Source organism: Lissotriton helveticus, chromosome 3_1 (genome assembly GCF_964261635.1).
Source record: "Lissotriton helveticus chromosome 3_1, aLisHel1.1, whole genome shotgun sequence".
Classification (NCBI taxonomy): Eukaryota; Metazoa; Chordata; class Amphibia; order Caudata; family Salamandridae; genus Lissotriton; species Lissotriton helveticus.
Window position 1 is genome coordinate 65,974,043 of NC_136061.1, and position 26,992 is coordinate 66,001,034.

The 26,992-nt window shown below is 48.0% G+C and overlaps 2 protein-coding genes across 6 annotated transcripts in view; both read right to left on the reverse strand.

Annotated features, from left to right (window-relative positions):
• The window catches only part of CATIP (ciliogenesis associated TTC17 interacting protein), a 285,718-nt gene extending 272,454 nt beyond the window's left edge, over positions 1–13,264 (reverse strand). For 2 of the 4 annotated variants that reach the window (XM_078679247.1, XM_078679245.1), the window contains exon 1: positions 13,177–13,264. In XM_078679247.1, coding sequence (XP_078535373.1) covers positions 13,177–13,216 — 40 coding nt within the window. In that variant the 5' untranslated portion in view covers positions 13,217–13,264. The remainder of the gene's footprint in view (positions 1–13,176) is intronic. The other 2 variants (XM_078679244.1, XM_078679243.1) reach the window with 1 other exon arrangement.
• A 6,283-nt stretch (positions 13,265–19,547) lies between these two features.
• The window catches only part of LOC144824408 (histone H2B-like), a 65,946-nt gene continuing 58,501 nt past the window's right edge, over positions 19,548–26,992 (reverse strand). For both annotated transcript variants that reach the window (XM_078683517.1, XM_078683516.1), the window contains exons 2-3: positions 21,118–21,283; positions 19,548–19,854 (exon numbers count right to left, since the gene is read on the reverse strand). In XM_078683517.1, coding sequence (XP_078539643.1) covers positions 19,618–19,854; positions 21,118–21,270 — 390 coding nt within the window. In that variant the 5' untranslated portion in view covers positions 21,271–21,283 and the 3' untranslated portion in view covers positions 19,548–19,617. The remainder of the gene's footprint in view (positions 19,855–21,117; positions 21,284–26,992) is intronic.

Here is a 26,992-nt window from a genome sequence, read left to right on the forward strand (position 1 = left end):
ATGGGATGTCCTTGCTCCAGAACAGACGACCCAGAGGTAGAAATGCAAAGTGATAAGCATGTCTTCTAATATCTCCTAGAGTCCAGAAAAGAATATGTAACTTTAAGGGAGAGAGGCAGATGCTTCGACTATAAGGAATACTTATCTAAACAATATCCAGAAGGAGATAAGGCAGGAAACGTATTGGTGTGGCTGCTCTCGTCTGTGAAATCTAGACCGATGATCTGCACCATACGGAGGGGGAAAACCACAGTCTTGAACTTTCAAATGGAAATAGAGTGTTCGCAGATTATTACTCACAACTTTATTCCACCTACCCCACGAGAGTCGACTCAAATGCAGGCATGTTTGCAATGTATTACAATTACCACCATCTCATCTAATCATTGTGACTCCCTTGAGGAGCCCTTGGCATTGGCTAAGAACAGGCTTGAGATTCATCAATTAGCCAGAGGTAACAAACTCCGCTTGGATGGATTTCCTGTTGAATTTTATGTCACATCATGCACAGCGCATGCCCGTCTCTTGCACAAGTATGAATTTGCAAGACAAAATTGCCCGCTGCCATAGTCGACAACAGAAGCTATCATGATTGAGGAACCAAGACAACTGGGTTGGGATCCCCTGGATGTCCGTTGATACCACTCCTTGTCAAAGCTTAACATGGATTATAAGATTCTAGTGAAATATAAATGTCCAGTATTTGTATAGTGAGAACAATCACTCGAGGGTGTCAAGGCGCTGGGGGCCGTTGGGAAGATTAAGCGAGCTATTGCCCAGAGTCATATTATGCTAGGCTGATCTGCTACCAGGGAACGAACAGTGAGCCCCGGTTTTCCGGAGTCAGCGCCCTGGCCGCTGCGCCACACCTCTTCCCTTTACTAGCTAATAAATTGCTGCTGTTGCTGTCGGTGGTGTTGCACCATCAACAGAATGGGTTCATCCTGGCAGGGTGTAATGGATGTCCTAGTAGAATATGGCAATAATGAAGGTGGGAGAACTGGGAAAATCCTACATTTACTTACGGAGATTGGTAAGGGAAGAGGACCATATAAGTCTTCCTTTGACCCCTCTTAGAGAGAACCCAGCATGTTCAAGTACCTTGGGGTAAGGATCCACCAAGAAAATAATCAGCTGTTAGCAGGAACATAGGTCTGTGTCTACTTTTGGGTATGCTTCCTTCCCATCTTGCTTAAGAGAAAGGTTGTCATTTCCAAAATAATAATAATTCCTATTTGTAAAGCACGTACATATCACCTCTTAAGGGTTTCAAGTCACTGAGGGCGGTTGGGGAGATAAAGGGAGCTATTGCCAGAGTGATATGATGCTGAGCTGCCGCCAGCGCCAGGGATCCAACCATGAGCCCCGGCACTGCGGAGCCAGATCCTCTGGCGGCTGTGCCACACCTAGGTTTCTGAACTTCTTCACTGCTCTCCCATTCGTAATTTGCCGCAGGTTTTTTCACTGGCTTACATGCAATAATTTGTGATTTGTTCTGGGGTAAAGGACAAAAGAGGATTTCATTAGATACAGCATTAAATACAGTGCAGCACCCACTGGACATGGGTGGACTAGGAACTCTCAACTATGAAGTGCACTGCTCTGCGACTGTGACCTACGAGATCCCTTCAGAAGGTTGAAACCCAGAGGGAAAGAGAGCTGGAGACAGGGACAGCTTTGTAATCAAGATGGGATTCTGCTAGGTGACAATAAGCCACTGCCTCTTTCTAGAGACTGCTGTTTACAGCGAGACTCTGCTGAAATGCTTGAACACTACTATAGTGTGGCTTCCTAACGGGGTTTCACGAATACCAAATTTGGGGTGGACCCCCTAGACTGCCTCACAAATCGGAATGTGTGCGATCTTTAAGGGGCCATTGGTCTGGAAATGTCAGCTATGGCATATTCACAGGCCAGCTCATGACCTACAACACCCTTGTGCTAGCTGCTTCCTTAACTTTGGAGGAAGAGTTCTGGATCCATCCCAGTCGGGGATCCACAGCACCGAAACTGCCCTCATTGCCACCACCGACAACATCAGAAACATGCTCAACAACGGAGACACCGCGGCCCTTATCCTCCTGGACATGTCAGCCGCTTTCGACACAGTCTGCCACCGCACACAAAGAGCAAGCCTCCACAATGCCGGAATCCAAGAGAAGGTCCTGGCAGAGACGTTTTAAGGCATGGGCAAAGTGGGCTCTGGCCCATTCAGGGGGCCCCTTGATAGAGCCAGCTCTTTTCTGCAGAGAGTCCTGCCCTGATGACCTTGACCTAGTTCGTAAACAGATGGTTTTAAGAACTGCATTCCTTTCATTTACATTTTTTGTTTAACAACTGTACATTTATTCTTCATTATAAACACATACCAGGCACACATTGGTTCGTTAAGTTGCGACACGCAATAATAACTCACAAAGAAAAGGAAGGACATTTCTGATATTCGTGTCATTTACATCTTTGTGTCCAATGGATCCTTTAAAGTTTCACAACAAATTATACCACTTATATGACATCTTTTATATCTTGCCAGGCATGAGGCATATTGTCTTGGGTATATGTCTGTGGTGTCAGTGATGATGTTCCTAATATGTCTTACACTGTGCAACTGCTCCGTGCCTGCGTTTGTCACAATGTGCTCCATAACTGTGGAGGGGTATTAACGAAACAGTGGCAAAATAATACTTAACAGGTTAGGGATCTCAACTGTGAGGCTGGCACTTAGGTACCCTGGGAGCAACTATATTGGCGTTAATGTTTATCATTTGTGCTCTGGCGCTAGCTGCTAGCTTGGCATAGTTGCACTTATTGGGTGGGTTGGAATTCTTTACCTCACTTCTTTTCGCTTCTCCACCCCGCATGCTCGCCTCTATGGAATGCGCTCTTGAGGTGTATCATCCACAGGAGTCTGAGAGGACGTGGCAGTCCCTTGTGTGTGGGTCAGGCCGGTTAGGATTACATCCCAATTTGCAATAAGGGGGATCTTGAGTGCAGTGCTTTATGCTTTTTCCCAGTTTAGCATGGAGCATCTCGACATTTTCTTTTTTTTTGCAGTTTTATATAGCGCGAACTAGACCCAAACTGAATCAGGTGTCAGAGCGCTTTACATAGCACCAGTTACGTTACATGAGGACACGCATTCATTTTAGGCACGGGGAGATTAAGTGATTTGCCCAGAATCACAGGAGGTTTTTGGCATCGTTACGAGACTCGAACCCAGATCCCCAGGTCCGAGGTCGAGCGCCCTAGCCGTTAGGCCAACTCCTCTCACATTATTATGAGCAGCGGGTCAGGGTCCTTCCATCTTTTTGTGATTAGCCTTTTTGCTACTGCCAACCCCAGATCTAAAAATCTAGACATAGTTTTATTGATTCGGCTTCTATGATATAAATGCAGAAGATATACGCGCCATTTAAACGGGAGTGTGCGACCTGTGCAGGCCACCAGTGGGTTGGCTACTGCCGACCAATATTCTGTTAATGGGGGGCACTCCCATGACATGTGTAGCAAGTCCATATCTAAATGTATACATCTGGGGCATTTGGTGTCTAAAGTATTGATTGCTCTTCGCTGTCATGAGGTTAACTCCATAGGTGATATGGAATTGTATTCGTCGCAGGCACGCATTCCTTGGATCCTGAGTTGAGCTCGCCAATACTGAGGCCCATTCTAGCTGGCATCCTATATCTGCCTCCCAGTGCTGGTGGAGGGCCAATAGGTTTGCCGCTGTGTGATGCTTCAGGGATGCTGCAAAACATTTGACAAGGTGCCCACCTTGACCCATAAAGTGTAGGTATTTTATGGTGCGGTGTGTCTCTGGTTCAGCAGTCATTTCTCCCCATTTGGCTGTTATCCACGCTAGTAGGCAGCAATGCAGTAGAAATTGGCCGAGATGTAATTTGTCTTCCTCCATTAGCATTGTATATTGGACTAGTGTGCCCTCTCGATATAGATCCCCATATGTCCTGAATTCTGGCAGCGAGCCAGCTTCTGAGTTCGGTTACTGTGTGAACTCTGGCTGGTCCTTCCAGAAGTAGGGATGGAGCGTATGGTGTGGTTTTGCGGGTGATGTACAGTGCTCTACAAAACCTCTTGTCAGTCACATTCAGCAGTAGTGAGTCGTGCGGCTTGGCATTTGAACATGGGTGGAATTATACTGCTAGCTCCACGATCTGTAGGGGGGTTGTGTGGTTGAAGTTAAAATGCTTGTAAAGCGCATGACTACCAATCGGTTTCTTGGCGCTAGAGATACAGGACCCGGGAGGGTTGGGGAAAGCTACTATGGCGAGAAAGCTTGCGAAAAAAGGAGAGTCTTCAGGGCTTTGCAGAAGTCGAAATAGGAAACAGAGGACCTAATGGTAAAAGGGAGAGTATTCCAGAAAGAGGGAGCAAGAACGGAAAACTTCAGGCCCCCTGACTCCTAAAGCGAGGAACAGAAAGAAGAGACTGGAATGAGAAACGCAGCTCTCTGCTAGGGATGTATACTTTAATTTCGGAGTTGATAAAAGCTGGAGCGGTTCCTGCCAGAGCCTGAAAAGTCATGCAGCCCATCTTGAGCAAGGCGCGTTCCTGGATGGGGCGCCAATGAAGGGCTTTAAGTAAGGGTGTGACATGATGTGATTTGGGGAGGTTATAGATAAGACGGGCAGCTTGATTTTGGACAAGTTGAAGGCGCCGTAGGTCATAAGCAGGGACACCAGTGTACAGGATGTTGCCATAGTCAAGACGTGACATGGCCAACAGAATGAGTTTAAGAGCAGGAAAGGAAAAAAAACGCGAGCTCTTGCGGATTGTGCGAAGAATCAGGAAACGGGATGAGACCCCCGAGCTGATCTGGGAGTGCAAGGCAAGGTTATTGTTGAGTTTTATCCCTAATGTTTTGACTGAGGAAGAAGGAGAAGTACCCAGAGAGGGGGGCCAAAATAAGGGGGTCCAGGGACTGGAGCTGCCACCTGTAAGAACCAATTCGGTCTTGTCAGGATTTAACTTTAAGTGGTTGCAGTTCATCCAGTCCCTGATGAAAATCATAACGGAATGAAAATTGTGAATGGACTTGGGGGAAGAGCAAAGATTGAAAATCAGCTGGAGGTCATCGGCATAATTAAATACCGTGATCTCCATCTGCTGTAGTGCAAAAATAAGAGGGAAAATATATAGGTTAAACAAAAGAGGGGAAAGGGAAGAACCCTGAGGACCACCACATTGAACATTGCGTGAGGGCGCAGAGGTCGGCCAGGTGGACGGCCTGTGTGCGGTCCCTCAAAAAGGAGGAGAGCCAAGCCAGGGCAGGGCCCCTAATGCCAGCCACCTCGACACGGGTAAGAAGGATGGAATGATCAACCGCGTCGAAGGCGGCGGACAAATCAAGGAGGACCAGCGCCTGGGGCAAGTTGGTATCCATCCCCTCTGAGTTTGTCCAGGATTGAGAGAACTACTGTTTCGGAGTGCGATGGGCGAAAGCCCGCCTGACAGGGGGCTAGGAAACCGCTATCCTCAACAAATGCACTAAGGACTTTAGTAACGTGGCATTCCAGGATTTTGCCCAAAAACGGAAGGAGAGAAATGGGGCAGTAGTTAAGGGGGGGAAGTGGGATCGGCGCCAGATTTCTTTAAGATAGGGATTATTATCGCTGATTTGTGTAGGTCCGGAACAGTGCCCTGCGTAAGGGAATCTTTGAGGAAGGTCGGAGGAAGCAAGGGGCAGGCCGAAGAGATCTCCCTCAGAACATATGCAGGGCATATGTCGGAGGGGGATCCTGACTTGACCCTGATACGCAGGGACAGGAAGATTTCCCTAGTCAACAGAGGTATTTGATCAAGGTGAAGCAGGTTGGGCGGAGGTTGAGGATCAGAAAAGGAAGGAGGGCAGTGAGATATTAGATTTAATAGTGGCGATTTTCTCAATAAAATAATCATTGAGAGAATCGCAGAGGGATTGGGAGGGACAAGGTTTAAGAGTAACTATCTGAAAAAGCCAACTCCTGGACCGTGGAAAAAATTTTATTTGGTTGGTTTTCAGCAGAGAGGATTTTCAAGGAGAAGTATTCAGTCTTCATGAAAAGAATGGCTTTTTATATTCGTTAAGAGCGGAAATATACTGGAGTTTTAGCATAGGGCAGTATGCGCATCTCCAGGCACACTCTGCCTGCCACGCTATAAGTTTTTTCCTTTGAGTTCGGCATTGAACCATCTGTTAGCATCATGGGCGCGCCTAGTTCTGACGCGTCTAAGTGGGGCCACTTGATCACACGCTGTAGAAAGCCAATTGTTGATGGTAGCTGCTTGAGACGAAAGGGATTGTTCCGTAGGAGTGGGGCAGGAAGCTGAAAGGGAGGAACAGAGGGTAGGTAGATCTACATGGTTCCAATTTCACGGCCAAGTATTCCTGGGGAGGGGAGGTCTTTTAGCAAGGCTTTAATCAAAGAAAAAAGAAACCAGGAAATGATCGGACCAGGAGCAAGGGGTAACAGTAGGGGGGGGGGGGAGACAAGGATGTTAAGTGACCAAACCTGATCCAAAATGTGACCGCGGACGTGGGTGGGGGTATGAATATGTGGTTGCTGTGTCTCCACTGTTGGGGGCCGCAAACCATCTGGCAACCCCTTGTATATGGGCTGCTAAGTAGTTCTGTCCCAAGTGTGGAACTGCCAGGCCATCCTGGTCCACCGGTAAGTAAAGTTTGCCGATTGCCACCCTGTGTCTAGATTTTCCTCATATGAAATCTTTAACTTTTTCAAGGGGCAAAGAAGAAGGACGAATGGAAGTAGTGTGGGAGATTTGTGAAATAATACAAAAACCTGGGCAGTATTACCATTTTTACCATGGCCACTTTACCGGTCACTGATAGTGAGAGCATGTCCCAAAACGTCATCTAGGAGTGGACTGCGGTCCGTGCTCTGCCCAGGTTGTCATCTTCCAAGTCGTTTGGGCTTCTGTATATGTGGATGCCCAGGTAGCGGAATGTGTATGCGCACCAACAGACATGTGTTCCGTTGAGCGCATACTGTGGTTCACTGCATTGTTCGCTGAAGGGATATAGACAGAATTTAGTGATGTTTGCTCGTAGTCCTGATATAGAAGCAAAGTTTTCCAATATAGTTGCTAATCTCTGTGTGATGCAGTAGATATCTCTTATGTATAGCAGAAGATCATCCACGTACAAAGATATTGTGTATGTGCTGTCTCCTGGCGTGATGGCATCTGGTATCTCCGTGTGTATTACTTCCGCTAGTGGCTCAATCGCCAGTGCGAAGAGCAATGGAGACAGGGCAGCCCTGCCTAGTCCCTCCACGCACGTCTGCGAGGCAGGATATGTAGGGGCCTGTTTTAATCCTCGCAGTAGGGGCACTTTACAGTAGCTGCACCATGTTGAGAAAAGACTCTTCCCCCCTCCCCCCCCCTGGACTGGACCACCTCCTTCCTCTCCGGGAGAACCCAGAGCGTCCACCTCCCCCCGTTCCGCTCTGAAGCCACAGAGATCTGCGGCATACCCCAAGGCTCATCTCGCAGCCCAACGTTCGTCAACGTCTACATGGCACCACTCGCCCGACTGCACGACCTAAACATCATCTCCTATGCCGACAACACCCAGCTGATCCTCACGCTCACCAAGGACCCCCACACCGCCAAAACCAATCTCCACGAAGGAATGAAGGCTATCGCCGACTGGATGAGGAACAGCAGACTGAAGCTGAACTCAGACAAGACGGAGGTCCTCATCCTCGGCTCCACCCCCTCGGCCTGGGACAACTCCTGGTGGCCGACGGCACTAGGAGAACCCCCTACACCCACCAACCATGCACGAAACCTATGAGTCATCCTAGACTCCACACTCTCCATGACAGAGCAGGTAAACACCGTCTCCGCCTCTTGCTTCAACACCCTCTGCATGCTTCGCAGGGAAGTGGATCCCCACCAAAACTAGGACGGTCACCCAGGCCCTCGTCAACAGCAGACTGGACTACGGCAATGCACTCTATGCAGGGGCCCCGGCCAAACTCCTGAAACGACTCCAACGCATCCAACACACCTCATCGACATCTCCCACCACAGCCACATCACACCCCACCTGAAAGACCTGCACTGGCTCCCCATAAACAGGATAACCTTCAAGCTCCTCACCCACAAGGCACTCCACAACACAGGACCAGCATACCTCAGACGACTGACTACAACCCCGCCTGCCAGCTCTGCAGACTACGCCCTCGCCACCATCCCCCCGCATCCGAAGAATGACCGCCGGCGGCAGATCATTATCCGACCTCACCGCCAAGACGTGGAACACCCTCCCCATCTGCCTACGGCAGACCGAAGACCTTCTAACCTTCAGCAGACTCCAAGACCTGGCTCTTTGAACAGAAGCAGCCCCCCCCAGCGCCTTGAGACCCTCACGGGTATGTAGTGCGCTTTACAAATGCTATGATTGATTCACAGGTCAACCCACTGAAAATAAGAGTTTTGGGCACCCTACTTGACATCTTATGTGAGCGAACCCTCACATAAATTGGCCATGCTTCCCAGATTTACAAAGCCAGTTCCGTTTTTTTCACCATCTGGCCTTGCAAATTAAAGAGAAGTTAACACGTCCCAATTTTCCGAGATGGTCGACTGAACATGGGAGGCAGGTTTTCAGCACGTTCCTGGATCAAAATAACTAGCAGACAGCAGCTTAAAGCAAGTTCAAGTTCGAGCATTTGTATAGCGCACTACTCACCCAGAGGGTCTCAAGGCGCTTGGGGAGGGGATCATTATTTGTCGAATAGCCATGTTTTAAGTTCTTTTCTGAAGGAGATGTGGTTTTGAGTAAGGCGGAGGTGAGTGGGGAGTGAGTTCCAGGTCTTGGCAGCAAGGAATGAGAATGATCTGCCACCCATGGTGGATCTTCGGATGCGCGGGACTGAGGCGAGGGCTTGATTGGACGATCTTAGTTGGCGGTGGGTTTGTAGAATGACAGTCGAGTGTTGAGGCATTCGGGTCCTAGATTGTAGAGGGTTTTGTGTGCGTGGGTGAGAAGGCGGAAAGTAATTCTTTTGTTGACGGGAAGCCAGTGGAGGTCTTTTAAGTGTCCGGAGATGTGATCTTGGCGAGGGACGTCCAATATGAGTCTTGCTGATGCGTTTTGGATGCGTTGGAGTTTTTTCTGTAATTTTGCTGTGATTCCGGCGTAGAGGGTGTTTCCATAATCCAGTCGACTCGTGACCAGTGCGTGGGTGACAGTCTTTCTTGTCTCGAGGGGGATCCAGCGGAAGATCTTTTTGAGAATGCGAAGTACGTTGAAGCAGGAGGATGAGACTGCGTTGACTTGTCTGGACATCGAGAGAGAGGAGTCTAGGATGAAGCCGAGGTTACGTGCATGGTCTGTGGGAGTGGGTGCAGAGCCCAGTGCGGAGGGCCACCAAGAGTCGTCCCAGGCAGAGGGGGAAGATCCTAGGATGAGCACCTCAGTTTTGTCTGAGTTGAGTTTTAGGCGGCTATATTTCATCCATTCGGCTACTTCTTTCATGCCTTCGTGAAGATTGGTTTTGGCTGTTTTGGGGTCTTTGGTGAGGGACAGGATTAACTGGGTGTCGTCGGCGTAAGATATGATGTTGAGGTTGTGTTGACGCGCGATGGAGGCGAGAGGACTCATGTAAACGTTGAAGAGGGTGGGACTGAGTGAAGATCCTTGTGGTACACCACAGATGACTTCAGTGGCCTCTGAGTTGAATGGGGGAAGTCGAACTCTGAGTTCTTCCAGTGAGGAATGAGATGATCCAGTCCAGGGCTTTTCCTTGTATGCCGATGTTGCTGAGGCGTTGTATAAGGGTGCTGTGGCAGACTGTCGAAAGCGGCGGAGAGGTCGAGTAGAATGAGGGCCACAGTTTCTCCGTTGTCAAGTAGTGTTCGGATGTCGTCAGTCGCTGCGATGAGGGCGGTTTCGGTGCTGTGTTTGGCTCGAAACCCAGATTGAGATGGATCGAGGGAGTTGTTGGATTTAAGGAATGCTGCAAGTTGGCTATTGACGGCTTTCTCAATGACTTTGGCCGGGAATGGGAGGAGGGATATGGGTCGGTAGTTTTTGAGTTCCGAGGTGTCTGCTGTGGGTTTCTTCAGGAGGGCGCTGAGTTCGGCGTGTTTCCAGCTATCTGGAAAGGTGGCAGAGTTGAACGAGCAGTTAATGACGTCACGGAGATGGGGTGCGATGATGGAGTCAGCTTTGTTGAAGATGTAGTGGGGGCAGGGGTCGGTTGGCGAGCCAGAATGGACGGAGTTCATAAGGCGGGTGGTATCTTCAGTGGTGAGTGGGTTCCAATTGCTAAGGATGTTAGTTGGCGTTTTAGGATCTGAGGGGGGTGGGGCGGGCTGATCGCTGGGAGTGTTCTCGAAGCTGTTGTGTATGTCGGCTATTTTGTTGTGGAAGAAGGAGGATAGCGCATCGCAGAGGTCTTGGGAGGGAGTGATGTCGTTAGATGCTGCGGTGGGATTGGTGAATTCTTGGACGATGTTGAAGAGTTCCTTGCTGTTGTGAGAGTTGTTATCGAGACGATCCTTGAATGCTGATTTTTTGGCGGCTCGAATCAGTTGGTGGTGTTTGCAGGTGGCTGCCTTGAGGGTGGCCATGTTGCCGGTGGTAGGGTTTTTTTCTCCATGTTTTCTCCAGGGTGCGGCATAGCTTCTTGGATTTTTTAAGGTCATCGTTGAACCAGGGAGCCTTTTTATTGGCTTTTTTGATCTGGTGCTTTTTCAGGGGTGCTAATTCGTCCGCGCTGAGGGTGATCCATTGCTTGAGATTGGTGGCCGCTTGGTTTGGGTCCAGTGGGAGGGTTTTGGTTGAGTGATGTGAGGAGTTGGTCGGAGGTGATTTTGTTCCAGTTTCTTCGAGGGATAGGTTGTGGGCGGTTGTGGTTCAGGGTGGTTTTGTAGCTGAAGTGAACACAGCTGTGGTCCGTCCAATGGAGAGCTGTGGTGCGATCGAAGGGGATATGCTTGCTGGAAGTGAAGATAGGGTCGAGTGTGTGTCCGGCAGCATGGGTGGGGGTGTCAACAAGTTGTTTGAGTCCGAGGTTGGTCAGGTTGTCTAGAAGGGTGGTGGTGTTGATGTCGTGTTTGTTTTCAAGGTGGTAGTTGAGGTCTCCTAAAAGATTTATTTATTTTATTTATTTATTTTACCATTTGTTAAGCGCACTGTTACCGGGCGGTGTCCTGGCGCTGATACGATACATTATCTCCAAAAGGCAAAGAAATCACTAGAGGTTAAAAAGCCATGTTTTGATATTTTTCCTGAAGGTCATAAGATCATTGCTTTGTTTTAGGGCTAGGGGCAGTTCATTCCAGATGTTGGATGCTCCGTGGAAGAAACTACGTCCTCCCCATCGGGCTTTCCTAATACGGTTAGTCGTAACCAGGCTTTTGTTAGCAGATCTTAGTTGTCGTCCTGGTTTGTATAGTTGGAGGTGTTCTTGAAGGAAGGATGGGCCTATTCCATTTACTGCCTTGAATACTATACAAAGAGCCTTAAACATGATACGTTTCCGTATTGGAAGCCAGTGTAGATTTTTTAGTTCCTGGGTGACCGATGCAAACTTAGGTAGACCAGTAATCAATCGGGCGGCAGCATTTTGGAGCGTTTGCATTTTGTTCAGAACTCCCTGTTGGGCCTCCAGATACATGCTATTGCAGTAATCAAGGCGGGACAGCACAAGTGCTGTCACCACCGTTTTCCTGCTTTCAATGGAGAGGAAGGGAAGGATTTTCCTAATGGTTTTTATTATCCAGTGAATGGAGGATGATAAGGCATTAGCCTGTGATTTGAAAGAAAGTTGGGAATCAATAATCACTCCCTAGTTTTTTACCGTAGTGGCAGGAATGGGTGGGGATCCCATTTCATGAGGCCACCAATTAGGGGTCCAGAGATTGGTCACATTTCCAAATAGAAGAACCTCTGTTTTTGAGGAGTTCAATTTGAGGCAGTTCCTAGCCATCCATGAACTAACTGCAATCATGCAGTCCTGGAATCTGGCCGCAATTCCTTCCTCTCGCCCCGGGAGCAGAGATACCACAATTTGGGTATCATCTGCATACGATGTTAATTCGAAGCCAAAGGAACGAATCACCGGGGCGAGGGTGGTAACATATACATTAAATAAGGTAGGACTTAGGGAGGAGCCCTGTGGAACCCCTCCAGGGAGGGAAAAAGGGCTAGATTCAAAATCTCCCATGGCCACTACCTGGATCCTGTCTGATAGAAAGGATTTCAGCATGGTCAGTGTGACTCCTCGGATTCCGCAGCCCTCAAGACGGTCCAGCAGAATGTTATGGTGGACCGTATCGAAGGCCGCGGATAGGTCCAGGAGCACCAGGACCGCCCGTCCTCCGGCAACCGCAGGGAGGTGTGATCGGGGTGGAGGGGCGCAGTCACAACAACAAACAAAATGTCCGCAAAACACAGCGCAAACACGACGATATCGGCACAAGTAGGGAATTAATTTAGAAAAGGGGGCATAGGCACATGTAAACTTAGAAGCAGGCAGACCCAACAATAGTGAATAGCGCGGCAGGCAAATTAGTCTTAACTCGCGCTACAGGGAAGAATATCACTCGCGCGATGTGGGCTAAGAGTTCAGCTAAATAGCGCTACAGAAATGCAGAGCTCAAACACTGCTGGTGGCAATTGCAATTAAAGCGCTACGATACCCAGTGTTCAGGGAGCCTGGGGGAGCGACCGATGCTGCACGAGTCAGGCTGGTCACAGCACTGCCAGAATTTTAAGGTCAATGCGTAATGTGACACTCCAGGCGAGGTGTTTTCTTTGAATTCTGGGAGTTGTAGTTTTATTTAATTCCAATACAGGACTACAAGTCCATGAATAAAAATAAAAAAATTGGGACTGGCGTAACACCACGCCTGGACCTGAAAAACTTTACTATGAAGCTAATGCTTTTAAACCGACTATTTTTAGTGTAAAAGTTAACCCAATTCCTTTAAGCGCCTCTTTGCGCGATCTTGTCAATGAAGTCACTCTGTACCCCTCGGTCAAAACCCTCCTTTTTAAGACGTTCCATGTTTTTTTTGGCTTTCACAATGTGTCCAGCTTCCCACACATCTTGACCGATGCACTGTGACTTCAACAGTTATAGATCGGTGACACCAATTATTTTTGCCCGCTTAATTTGCACCCCGGCAGACCCGCACACTTGCCTGTCGCCGACACTCCCGCTGAATGTTCCTCCTCTTCCATCTTTCCGGACGTGAAAAGCGGCGTCTTCTCGTTTCCATGGCAATCACTAACGTCCCTGCAAGGGCGTGACGTGCCTGCAGCAGAATCGAAACCAAAGGTGCCGACATAGAAAGGGGACTAGACTACGAGCCGCTCCCAGAGGCAGGCGCGCAGCGTTCGCCGGCCATCTTGAAACGGGGGGGGGGGGGGGGGGCAATTTAGTGCGGAGATCTGCGCTATCGCCAGGGTTTGACAAAAGCAGCACCGTTAGGCAATGTATGACCTCACTACGACCCAGTGTCAACTGACCTTCCGGTGAAATGTATTTATTTTATTTGTGCATTTTTATAATGCGCGGACATTACCTGAATGCGTCAGAGGGCTGTACAACAGAGCCAGCTACATTACAAAAGAACGGTGGAACACAAAGCATTGCAAAGAAAAACAGTAGTGTTGTACAAGAGCCAGTTACGTTCCAAAAGAACGGTGGAACACAAAAAACATTACAAAGAAAAAACAGGAGACTAAAAATGAAGGTTACATAGACACAAACTCCAACAATGCACGCAGGAGTGAGGAATGTACAGGAAAAAATACAACATTTTACAATGAGGAGCGAACTTTCAAGAGGGGCCTGAGAAAACCCCTTGTGAAAGCAGGCATAAGCTGTGACTGTCAATCGGTCGTTGGAAAGGTTCGCAGGCTGACTTCCAAGTAGCAATGCTACACACGTAAAAGGCCTTATGCCCGGCAGCTGACTTAATTTAAGTCATAGTACTTGCGTTTGTTTGGAAATCTATTAAGCGGCGTGTGGTTTTTTTAAAGCTATTTTTTCCCTCTGATTTGCATATATTCTCTCCCACAAACTATGCCATACGCAGCATATTTCCAGGTGTGCTAGTTGATATATATTTTTGTTATTTTATATAGCACGGTCATGGGCCTTAGGCATCAGAGTGCTTTGCAATAAAGCAGAACGTATCAATAACAAATATGCAAGGATTATTAAAGATGGGGAAACAGGTTAGCCTCCTCGCAGGGTAGAATGCACATAGCAGTGACAGACAGGTGGTACAGTACCATACATGCCAACATTTAAGGACCAGGAAGTGGGAGATTTAAATGAAAAAATCGGGAGAATGAAAATTCCCCATTGACTTCTGTTGTGGAAAATGCAATTTCAGGCGGGAGACTGCTAAAATAAAGCCGTTTTTGGCTTTTAAAATCGGTAGTCTCCCGCCTGAATCGGGTCTGTTGGCATGTATGCAGTACCTCTAGCTGGACAACAATTGTACGTGCTGGTTGAGGTTAGTATGCACTCTCAGCCCTGTGTAGTAATGAAGTCCAGTAGCCGTGATGTACTTTAGGTAGATTTATTAAGCTTCAGTTACAAGATGTAGAGTTCATGAAGTCCAGCCACACCAGGAGCAGTCTGCCTGCTGCTCATCCCATACTCCAACTGTCACACTCCAGTATCCAGGAACCTAAGCATTCCATTCATGTCCATCACACCAACATTCCATGTATCACATTCACACTGGCTGAGCAGCTAGGGAGAAGCAAAATATAAATACAGTAAGTAATTTGAAATTTTGAATAAAAATAAGGGCCCCCCATTTTCAGAGGTCGTCGATTCTATTTTTCACTTCAATAAAAGGGTGGGGCATATATAAGCCAGTGAAGGAGATAGTTCAAATCTTTAAAAGCAAATTGCTCTCCTTCTGTACATATAGAGCCGGAGTGTGTGGGTACACGGATGTTAGCCACACACAAAAGGTCAGAACCCAAGGTGTACGTAGACTTTAGGCTCTACGACAATCCTCATCCACCATTACGCCATGCAGAGGCTGGTTTAGGCTTGTGGATGATTGCATCAAACTGCAACCCCCACTGCTAGGGCGAAGAGTGTGGAGAAACCAGGAAGCCCAATTTACCAGGACTAATACTGGAGTGTTTCGCCTTGAACAGTGCATTGAACATTCCCTAGATGACATTTGTTAAGCAAATGTTCAGTGAAATGGGGGAATCTGAGCTGTATACAAATCCAGAAAATGCTTTGCTTCTTACTATGGTTTCAGAGAAAGGCCAATTTCTTAATTGTTTCCACAATGCGCACATGGATTAATCATATGCCAGGCAGTCCTGCAAGCCTCTTGGAATGCAATTGCAAGTCCGGCAAGAGAGGCTTATTGGTCACTCATTTCAAATGGCTGGCATAGATTCCTCCTCACAATACTGCACCTTAATCTTACCCGTTTTATGCTGGCATTGGCCATGGAAAGTTCATGGTTTACAACCCGTCCCATGTGATGACCGATCCAGACAGCACACTGCTGTGCATTTTTTTTTGCACACTTTACACTAAACAAACTTTTTTTAAATCCCAATATTATGTTGTACATACATGAGATCACAAAATGTCAAAAAATGCTCCTGTGACCCCAGGATATTACTGATTGAATTCATCTAATAATGTGTATGGCTTTGGAAAGCTAGTACGAAGGCTGAGCAGTTAATTTTTGTAGGCATATGCTACAAAACAGATATGCACTAGCGCTACTGGATATAGAACACTCCTTTGATACTTTTAACTGGGAATAGATGTGGGAGATTCTAAAATATGATTTGGATAGAACTACCTAGAGTGAACTGTATTGTTATAGACCAAATCAGAGCAAAGGTCGATATAGGACATAGTCTGAGCGCTTTGAATGGGAGCGAGGGGTAAGGCAATGAAGGCCCCCTGTCCCTCTTATTTGCACTGAGTATCCGCTGGCATGTAGACGAAGAGGAGATCTCCAGCATGGGGGGGGTATTCGCACAGGGAGTGTAACAGTGACATTATATGTAGATGATGCTCTAGTTTATCTTCGGCAAAACACACAAGATGGATGGAATGTTGCACAATGGCAAAACATTCACCCCCTGTCTCTTTTGTATCGCTTTGTTCGCCCTAAGTTGGCAGGGTATGCTCAGACGTGAGTCCCTAGCTCACTCTGCCACTGGATTCAAGATAGCCTGGCTGATGAAGATTATGAATCCGAAACCGGTCCAGGACAGACCTGGCTTGGCAGTCCGGGCTGAACTGTTCTCATGAGGCACAGGGTCAGACTGATTTGCATATGGCCATGTCTGAACTGGGGTGGCAGAGTGAGCTAAAGAATGGTGATGGATTAAACCCAGATCAGTTGACTGGGGGTGAGTGCTGGATTTGCTCAAACGCTCCGTCCATCATCCTCTTTTGTATTGTCTAGTTTATCTTCAGCCAACCCAAGCTGCTCCAATAGTACTACATGCACTAAAAATTGTGGGAAATCAGGATATATATATATATATATATATATATATATATATATATATATATAGTTCCCGAGTGACTACCTTAGAGGCACAGTTGACTGGGTCCTACCAGATGTGGCCAATGTCAACTTTAATATCTCTGCAAAAGTCAAATTAAATATGGGGAGCGTAATGGAGCGGTTCCGGCCTCCATTAAGTTCTGGAACAAGTTGCACTTACCAGTGATACGTGATGGGTAATGTGACCCAAGCCAACATACACTTCGTGCCGAAATGTCTTTACACATTATAAGGTGCAACATACTTAGGCCCCAAAATATATTCAGAGAGTTTAATAAATTATATTGGGTGGCTCATTTTGGCAGAAAAAAAAGCACACTTACATTAAAAAAGGAATGGGGCACAGGGGAGTTAACACATTTAGGTGCCTTCCACATGCATATAAGGAGCATACGCCCATGTGCTCATATTACTCAAAGTAATACTGCGGAAAAATGGAAGCTCTCGGACACTGGCCGATCGATCCAGATAATCAGTTTGACTTGCACAGCATCGCAGGAGACTTTTGGGATTAGGTCAGGTCTATTTGTACAATATTTCAAGATAACAGGCACTGCTACAGAAATATGGGCTGTGTTTCCAGAAACACCTACGCCCACTCAAATGGTAGAGATGCTCAGCCCATCCAATAGTAAGAGACTGCTTAGGTTATATGGCATTAACAAATGCAAAACCACTAGCCAAATTAAAGTTGGAGGAAAAATGGCAAGAGATTCCTGAATTACCCATTACTGATTTGAAATGGGATAAGACTTGTATGTGAACAAAAACAGTCGAGTATTTAAGCTGGTTCAGTACAATGATGTCCATATGACAAATTTAACAAGTAAAACAGAGCAATTTAGCCAGGCCATCACTGTCAAACTTAAGACTGATTTTATAAATCTTACCTGGCAGTGCCAGGTGGTCCAGGAAGAAAGCATCAAATACTATATAGTTAGAACCATAGCTTGTACGATTAAACAACGTATACTTGGACTCATACCAACAAAAAAAGGTAAGATGGGCAGAAAATCTATACTGCTAGGTATGGTGCTCGTACAGCCATACACTGGCCAAGTGTTAGGCCACTGACTAGCGACTACTGGGCTAAAGATATGACAGAAAGGGTCCTGCAGATGAAACAAGTCAGACAGGTCGAAAAACGGATAGAATATTTAATGGTGTAATGGTCAGTTTATTTATGAAGACCCCAGACACTAGGCCATCCTGAGAAGCTTGGAGTAATAGGGGAACAGTGTTGAGACTAATATATGGAAGAATGATGACCGTTCACCACCAACGGGATTAATATATTAGCTTATGGCAATCCCCGGAGCATTGATTTTGCTGTACTGGTTAGGAGATGCCTTTGATGGGAGGGTAGTACGGGTTGGGACAATAAGCACATGAAAGTGACTAAGATTGTCTAGGTTATGTATGTCAAATGGTTATTGCAATCACTATGCTTACTGTTAGGTTTAAACTCATGTAACCAGGCGTTAAGAATACTAACTCTAACCAAGTAATAATATTTAGTGTTAGCCGATTTTTACATTCAAAATTTTTTTTAAGGAAAAAAAAAGGCCAACAGTTATAAATGATTGATGTATATTCCCACAATTGAACCAGCAGATGATCACCTCAAAATAGGGGTTATTTGGTATATTCTAAAGGATGTGCTAATTTTTTTTTTATAGGAAATATGTACATGTATAACTGTTTAGAAATGTTTTAAAATTGTAATGTTTTGTGCTTGAATCTTTTATGGCATTTTCTGCCGAAATAAAGAAATTTGAATTATTGCAATCCTTTTAAAAGATTGGAACTGTCCTGGTGGCACTACGTGCTGATTTTGAAACTGGATGGTGTATTTTTTTTTTTTTTTAAATGTGTGATTCCCTTTCACAGTTCAAAAAAAAAAAAAAAAAAAATTTTAAAGTTAGTATATGCAACAAAACAAGCGTGCAAAAAGCATTGGCCGTGCGGGTGCCGAAAGGGATTGCAATGCACTTAATTGCCCGTGACATAAAAGACAGATGGTGGCTGTGCACATGCATTTCCGCCAGTGTGAGGCCATCAAAAGCTTCTGGTGGCACTTTGAAAACACTGTTACTAAAAGTCGAGCAAGTCGCGCATGCGCTGCTCCATGCGCGACCTAAAAAGGGGGTGGAAAGGGAGCGGAAAATAGAGTCATGAGACTTACCTCCTTCCAGAGATCTTTTCCTGAAGTACCCAACGGACCATTGCCACATGGATTGGATCCTGCGTGAAACCCAGATTCCATAAACACCACACCTAGGGCTCGGGGGGGTCAGATGTGTACTCGTGTGGTGCACTTAGAATTTCAGAAGGTACAATCTTTGTCCAGGACACACATTGTGAATCCAACTTGCACTCCATTGCCATCCGGCTGAAGCTGTACCTAAGTCCCAGTATACACCAACAATGAACCATCATTGGCGCTATTAAAGACTTTAAAATATTAGTCTCTTGTTCCAGTTATTGAACTCCTTTTGCTTATTCAATTTCTCCATCAGTTTGCAATTTGTTCTATATTTTCAATTTATATATTAGTACTGAATAAATACTAAACCATACATTAAGCCAGTCTGCTCTGTGCCATAGCTTCCAAGAGGTGGTTACTTTAGTAACTTGATGGGTCACCCTCACAGAAATCATAAGTTGCTTGAGATTACGAGTCACCAAGCCTAAATAGTGTATTTATAGGGAGTGTCCCATAGCCTAGACATTGGTTAAAGTCAAACCCATGCTTATCTGAAGAGCATGGAACTAATCGGCTCTAGTGCTACTAGCTTTAGAATCTTTGAAACCTAGACTTGAACCCTTGATCTGCAGCCAACCAATCTAGATGCATGATAGTATAATCATTAGAGCCATATCTCATATAGGCCAGATCTGTAGCCTATATGAATGTAATAAAACAAATGAAGTTTGCCAAGTTGAACCTAAATGCAAGTGGCTGCATTCAAGACACCACCGACTCAATATAGTAGTGATAAAAAACCTTTATTTTACAAAAAAATAAAAACATACTATAATACACATGATACAAAGCAGATTCTAAGTTGAAGACATGAACTTTGCCACAGCTTTGGTGCCCTCAGATAGGGCGTGCTTTGAAAGTTCTCCGGGGAGCACCAGTTTCACAGCGGTCTGGATCTCACGGCTGGTTATAGTGCTTCGCTTGTTGTAGAGGGCGAGTCTAGCCGCCTCTGAAGCCACTCGCTCGAAGACATCTCCATTGATGGAGTCCATGATCTTCATCGCACCAAGGGAGAGGGCCAGATCAGGGTGGACCTGTCGGAAGACAGAGCAGGTTAGGCTCACAGCCGAACATGCATTAACAATCAATGTAAGGCCTTTCGGAACACAAGGATAGGCACGTTTATGTTGGATCCAATGAAGACAAAGGACTAAAGACATACAACACAAGCCTTAAAGTCACTACAACTCTTCAACACCATGTAAATAATCCTTTTTTAGACATGTAGTGAAAAGCCATTTTCTCCATAGTGTATCACAGCAGCCACAAAAACTCATCTCCATCCAACAAATCTGATTCTACTGATATTGCCTGCCCTGATAAGGGTTCATTGCAAGCAAAGTGATGGCATGAAGCCCTCCTGGACCAGGAGGAGACTAAGAATGGGATGTTAGAGCCTGTATGCACCAAGCAGGTTGATGCCACATTCAGATTGCATTAATGCGCGAGAGGGACCATATTTTACCAATGCAAACAGCGTAGTTTGTTATGAAGCAAAGATGTGCACATCTCAGGACAAGCCCACAGATTTATAACCTGAATGTTCCCTCCGGTCTACTAAAGATGATGGTCCCAGCAGTGATCTGATCAGACCAGTTCACCATGTACAGTGGGTTTAGAGCTGCAGAAAGGCTCCGCGAGTCACAGCAAGCGTTGACGATCATGCATGCAGGTAATACTGCCTGAACAGTGGTGGGACTTGCTCTGCTGCAGCACTGCTCCCAGACCCAGGTGCACAAGTGATCCTGACAGTGTCCAGCAGCCGAAGCCTTCATGAGATACTACAAGAGAAGTGTCCATCAGAGCCTGCACTACCACAGAGTGCTGCATAGAGCATCCAATGATGAAGCTCTTGATGGCTTGGACTGTATCCTGATCGCTACAATAGCCAGTGAACAAGATGCACATGGGGAATAAGCTGATGCTGTACGAATGTCTCATGGGCGATTACTAGAGTAAGCCACTATCAAGCAGCCTTCGACAAATGTGTTAATTTTGTAACAATCAATCGACAAATGTGTTAATTTTGTAACAATCAAAATAAAAAATTACATTTTAGTTTCAGTAGCATTGGGTGTTTGATGTGCTAAGGAGGCAGACCTAGTGAAGTCACCAGATGCATACCCAACATGGATCATCCTGATTTTCCCCAAATCCTGGTTTGCACCAACCATCAACCTGGAAAAGCTTAATGGTCAAGTCACACTATTATGGCTTGAACCAAGTGGGCTGCTTCTGTTGACAGCCGCTACCAGACTTCGTATTCAATCTTGTCCTCTCCGCTGTTGTAAACTCACCTGCTTGAGCACCTTGTAGATGAAGCTGGAGTAGCTCTCCTTCCTCTTGCCTTTCCCCTTGCGCAGTCCCATAGACGTGGACACCACCTTGCTACTCTTGTTGGCCACGGTGGTCACCTTCTTGCTACTCTTGTTGGCCACGGTGGTCTTCATAGTGCTACAGAAACTGAACATAGAGACAAGATAGAGGTTAAAGACAATCTCAACAGTTCCACCATAGTTTGGCCCCCATAAGCAATATCTTTAAACAGACTTTTAAACAAGCATTAAAAATGCAATAGGTCTCGCCTTTTATTAAGTTAAAGCCATTTGCTTTGCTATACAATACCATTAGCAAAGCAAATGGCAAATGGCTTTAACTTAATAAAAGGCGAGACATAATGCATTATCAATACTTGTTTTACAAAAGCTACAGTCTTTTTATTTGTAATATCACGTCAAGAGGTTTATGGGCTGTGATTAATTGCATAGAAACACTCATTTTACCACCCTCTAAAAGATGTAATTCGAAGTTCGGGTCGGACTGAAATCCATGACTTCTGGCACAGACCACTGCAGCAATAGCATTAGCCTAACACACTATCTTCTCACTAATCCTACATATACACGAGGTCGCTTTAATAGCTCCTCTATTTAAAAAAAAAAAATTTAAAAAAAAAACTTAATATGAATTTAACAGAGTAGCACTTTTCGGATGAAAAATGGAATTGCATCTTTACTCTGAGAGTTCTCCGTGGTTGCTCTGTGTAAGAGATATAGCTCAGAGGGCTGGCTACCTGCTGCAGAGATCTGCGACCAACCTGCAAATCTTCCGTCTACCGCTCACAAGTGTCACCCTTCTAAAGACCCTGAAATGATTACCCGGGCTACCCACGCCTATTGTTAACATTGCCAAGAAGCAGCTCATTTTGTAGTATGATCTGTGTAAATGGACAGTCCCAAGATCACAAATTTAATGCATCTCAGCTGGATAATATGGAAGGAATGGCCTGCATTATTGCATGTGCTCGACAGGCGCATTAAACGGCAATAGGTATCTCCTTCTACAAATTGCCAAGCCCATGGGCTATCCCGTCTCGGTGAAGTTTTGAGTGTATACCCGAACAGCCCGATTATATTTGACCTTCTGTATTCTGAAACAACATCGCGCCACGGCGTTTATAAGAGCATGAGAGGCGCCAAGGAGGGCGATTTCCACTTTCCGGCACCTGAAAGCAAGGCAATGTAGACAGTATTGAAAAATACATGTTTAACCACAGAGCTGGACTGGTGTGCACACGCCCACTAAGAAGACGAGAGAACAATCACCGCCGCAGCCCGGAGGAAAACACCGGAAGCAGATGTCCGGCCCGCCGCCTGATTGTGGGCGGGGCCGGGAAGATGTGTGCCCGCTCCCACTGCCTTGCTGAAGCTTTGCCTGTTGTACTCCGGTCGGTCTCCCGAGTAGTGAGGGAGACCGGAGATGCCGTGCCAGCCATGGCAGGGGGCCCGTGCAGAAGAGGGAGCCCCCGCTGGAGAAGGAGAGACCGGCCCGCCGAGCGCCAGCCGACCCGGTGAGTCCCGAATAGAGAGGAGGGGCGTGAGGCCTCATGTCTGCGGCGGCCGCTTCTATGGCGGCGGCGGCCGGGGGGGCCCTTCTATGGCGGCGGCGGCCGGGGGGGCCCTTCTATGGCGGCGGCGGCGGCCGGGGGGGCCCTTCTATGGCGGCGGCGGCCCCTTCTATGGCGTGGGGGGGGGTGGTGTCCGTGTAGGCGTGCTCGGGGGGGGGGGGGGTGTCCGTGTAGGCGTGCTCGGGGGGGGGGGTCCGTGTAGGCGTGCTCGGGGGGGGGGGTCCGTGTAGGCGTGCTCGGGGGGGGGGGGGTGTCCGTGTAGGCGTGCTCGGGGGGGGGGGGGGGTGTCCGTGTAGGCGTGCTCGGGGGGGGGGTCCGTGTAGGCGTGCTCAGGGGGGGGTCCGTGTAGGCGTGCTCGGGGGGGGGTCCGTGTAGGCGTGCTCGGGGGGGGGTCCGTGTAGGCGTGCTCGGGGGGGGGTCCGTGTAGGCGTGCTCGGGGGGGGGGTCCGTGTAGGCGTGCTCGGGGGGGGGGGGGGGGTCCGTGTAGGCGTGCTCGGGGGGGGGGGGGTCCGTGTAGGCGTGCTCGGGGGGGGGGGTCCGTGTAGGCGTGCTCGGGGGGGGGGTCCGTGTAGGCGTGCTCGGGGGGGGGGGTCCGTGTAGGCGTGCTCGGGGGGGGGGTCCGTGTAGGCGTGCTCGGGGGGGGGGTCCGTGTAGGCGTGCTCGGGGGGGGGGGGTCCGTGTAGGCGTGCTCGAGGGGGGGGGGTCCGTGTAGGCGTGCTCGAGGGGGGGGGGTCCGTGTAGGCGTGCTCGAGGGGGGGGGGTCCGTGTAGGCGTGCTCGAGGGGGGGGGTCCGTGTAGGCGTGCTCGAGGGGGGGGGGTCCGTGTAGGCGTGCTCGAGGGGGGGGGGTCCGTGTAGGCGTGCTCGAGGGGGGGGGTCCGTGTAGGCGTGCTCGAGGGGGGGGGGTCCGTGTAGGCGTGCTCGAGGGGGGGGGGTCCGTGTAGGCGTGCTCGAGGGGGGGGGGTCCGTGTAGGCGTGCTCGAGGGGGGGGGGTCCGTGTAGGCGTGCTCGAGGGGGGGGGTCCGTGTAGGCGTGCTCGAGGGGGGGGGGTCCGTGTAGGCGTGCTCGAGGGGGGGGGGGTCCGTGTAGGCGTGCTCGAGGGGGGGGGGTCCGTGTAGGCGTGCTCGAGGGGGGGGGGTCCGTGTAGGCGTGCTCGAGGGGGGGGGGGTCCGTGTAGGCGTGCTCGAGGGGGGGGGGGTCCGTGTAGGCGTGCTCGAGGGGGGGGGGGGTCCGTGTAGGCGTGCTCGAGGGGGGGGGGGTCCGTGTAGGCGTGCTCGAGGGGGGGGGGGGTCCGTGTAGGCGTGCTCGAGGGGGGGGGGGGTCCGTGTAGGCGTGCTCGAGGGGGGGGGGGGTCCGTGTAGGCGTGCTCGAGGGGGGGGGGGGTCCGTGTAGGCGTGCTCGAGGGGGGGGGGGGTCCGTGTAGGCGTGCTCGAGGGGGGGGGGGGTCCGTGTAGGCGTGCTCGAGGGGGGGGGGGGTCCGTGTAGGCGTGCTCGAGGGGGGGGGGGTCACGCGCGAGTCTGTGTGTGGCCCTGCCTATGTGTGCGTCTGTGGCAGGGGATGAGCATGGCGCCGGCTGGGCGTGTACGCTCACGAGGTCAAATCTCGGCCTGAAAAAGCGCGTGCCACTTTGCTGTCCTCATTCCCCTGAAAGTAACAGCATTAGTTGTCTCGCCCTAGACAGCAAAGCTTCGCTTTCGTCTAGGCGAGACCTAAAAAAATGTAGGTGAGGCAAATATACATGAAACCTGACTCCACTACCCCAACCAGCATGGCTTTAAACATGGTACCGATCAGCGAGTCATCTGGTGTGAGAAGTAACATCTTGCAGTTTTTTTAATTGGTAAGCCCAACAATAAAGCTGGAGATCTGGTAAACCCATGCCTCCCTGCGCTAGTTTGCGTCTCAGTTTTTTTCCCTGACAGCCTGATGCCTTTACCAGTCCAGATAAAAGAGAAAATCTTGCCCTGAATTTTTAGAGTATCAGCCTTTGCAAATTCAAGGGGGGGTTTATTGTTAAAGAATAGTATATTTTGTGGGGGGGGGGGGGGGGGGGAACACATCTTAATTAGGATGGCCCAGTCATAGTGAGATAATAGGATGTTCCGCCATCTTTTTAATAGATCAACTTCCTTCAAGTCCCTATCCAGGTTTGTTTTGGGAGATTTCTCTGGGATCCTGGGTTATAATAACACCCAGATATCCAAGTTCCCTAGCAAATATCCCCTCCTGGTCAATGATGTTCTAGGCCATGATCTGATTTATCTTTATTTCATAGCAGGAGAATTTCCCAAACATCTGGGCATCTGAAATTAACCCCAGGAGGGTGATCTTGACATTGGAGGATAATAGAGTTAAATCATCAGCATATAATGCTAGTTTCCTCACAAATCTATTTACTTCAAAGGGAACAATCCTCTTGTTTACTCTTAAACTCTGGGTGAAGGTTTCCAAATATAATTCAAATAAGATAGTGGATAGAGGGCATCCCTGCCAAATCCCCCGCCCTATATTAACAGCGGCAGGAGAAAGGCTGCCATTAACCAAGATACGAGCCCACGGGGAATCATCCTATTAATAACCTCTAAAACAGTTGGTGAAGCTAAAAGCCCCTAAAGTCTTATCCAGAAAGAACCAGTTAACCCGATCGAAGGCCTTGGCTGCATCAACTGTAATAACAGATAGAGGGAATGCGGATGCCAGGTCCACTGCCCCAATTATAGATTGTATCAGGTCAGCCATCAGTCTACACCGGAGGAAACTTTTTGATCTTCATGGATTAATGGCCCTGCAATCTTCAATAGCCACTTGTTTAAGATCCCAGCAAAGACCTTCTAGTCAACATTTAGTAATGATATCTGACAATATGACTGGCACTGCATTGGGTCCTTGCCTGGTTTTAAAATCAGAGTGATGACCACCTGAGACTCCCTTACTATAGTGAGTGGGACTTTCCTCTTGATATCCCATTAAAAATGGCTAGAGTCACAAACTGGAAGGATGTTATTGGGGATAACAAATGTCACACTTGGTACTTTTGGAATGCACTTACAAAGGGAGCCCTGTCTAGGTTAAAGTTTTACCAGCTCTCCTCTTGGGGCAAGACCCAAAAGCTGGTCCCTCTTGATGCATAACACCATGGAAAATGAACTCCAAGATCTATCCCCGAGGAAGAAAGAGGTGGCACTCCGGTACGACCACTTACTTGGTGCTGTGGATAGAAAAATGGAAAAATTGTCTCGGTCTGGGAGAATTATTTGCAGAGTGAGGAGCTGAAAGATTTATGGCAAGTATCTCTTGATCTTTACCCACTGATTAAATCTGCCGCACTCAGAAGAAACCCCTTTTTTACCCTGCACAGGATTTATTGGTCCCCACTTAAAATATCCAGAATAAAGGGTGGTGGTGAAGCCAGCTGTTAGATGCTGTTTCCAGGATGCAGATGATATCCTTGCATTTGCCTCCTGTCCAAAGACTCAGTACTTCTGGGTAATACTATCTCTAGGGCCATGGGAAGCGTGGTAGAGTTAAGCCCATCCCTTATTTTATTTGGTACTGTACCTATGCAGGGTGGGGGGGGGGGGGCGAGCAAGTTAAACTGGCGTTTCATTTAATTTTGTTGGCCAGAAGAGCAATCTGTAAGTAATGGAATTGGATTTGTAGAGCTCATGGCTACCCGTGGGCGTCCCAGCGCTATGAGTATGGATATTAGCAGACGAAGCGAAGGTTTAGGGAAAAAGGAAGGTTTAGGAGTCTGCGAAATTTCAGGAGGTTGGATTCTTTCCGAATATTGAGTGGGAGGGAGTTCCAGAGCTTTGCGGCATTGAGGGAGAAGAGGCGTCCGCCTGCTCGTGCCTTCTTTATTCTGGGAGTGTTTGCCAAGTAAAGGTGGTCAGATCTTAATGTTCTGTTGGCTTTGTAGGGGGTTGTACCAAGCGACAAGGCTAATTGAAGCGACTGACCAGCTATGGCGCCTGCCGTGTGTCACGTATTTTAATTAGCAACTCTCAATTTACGACGGTGCCCCAGAAGGGAGGAATAGCTTGAAACCTCCCAATGGACCTAGGTCCTTAGATACAAAACATGGGATCTGTGCACGCGTCAAATATTACAATATACAGTATTGATGAACAAAACATGCACAATATAACACCAAATCAATGACGTTGAAAGGATCTTGATTGTTGTAATCTTCAATTCAGATTTTATTAGAACGCCCAGCCAACACGTGTTTCGTCAGGGTGGTAAACCCACGACTTAGTCAGGGCT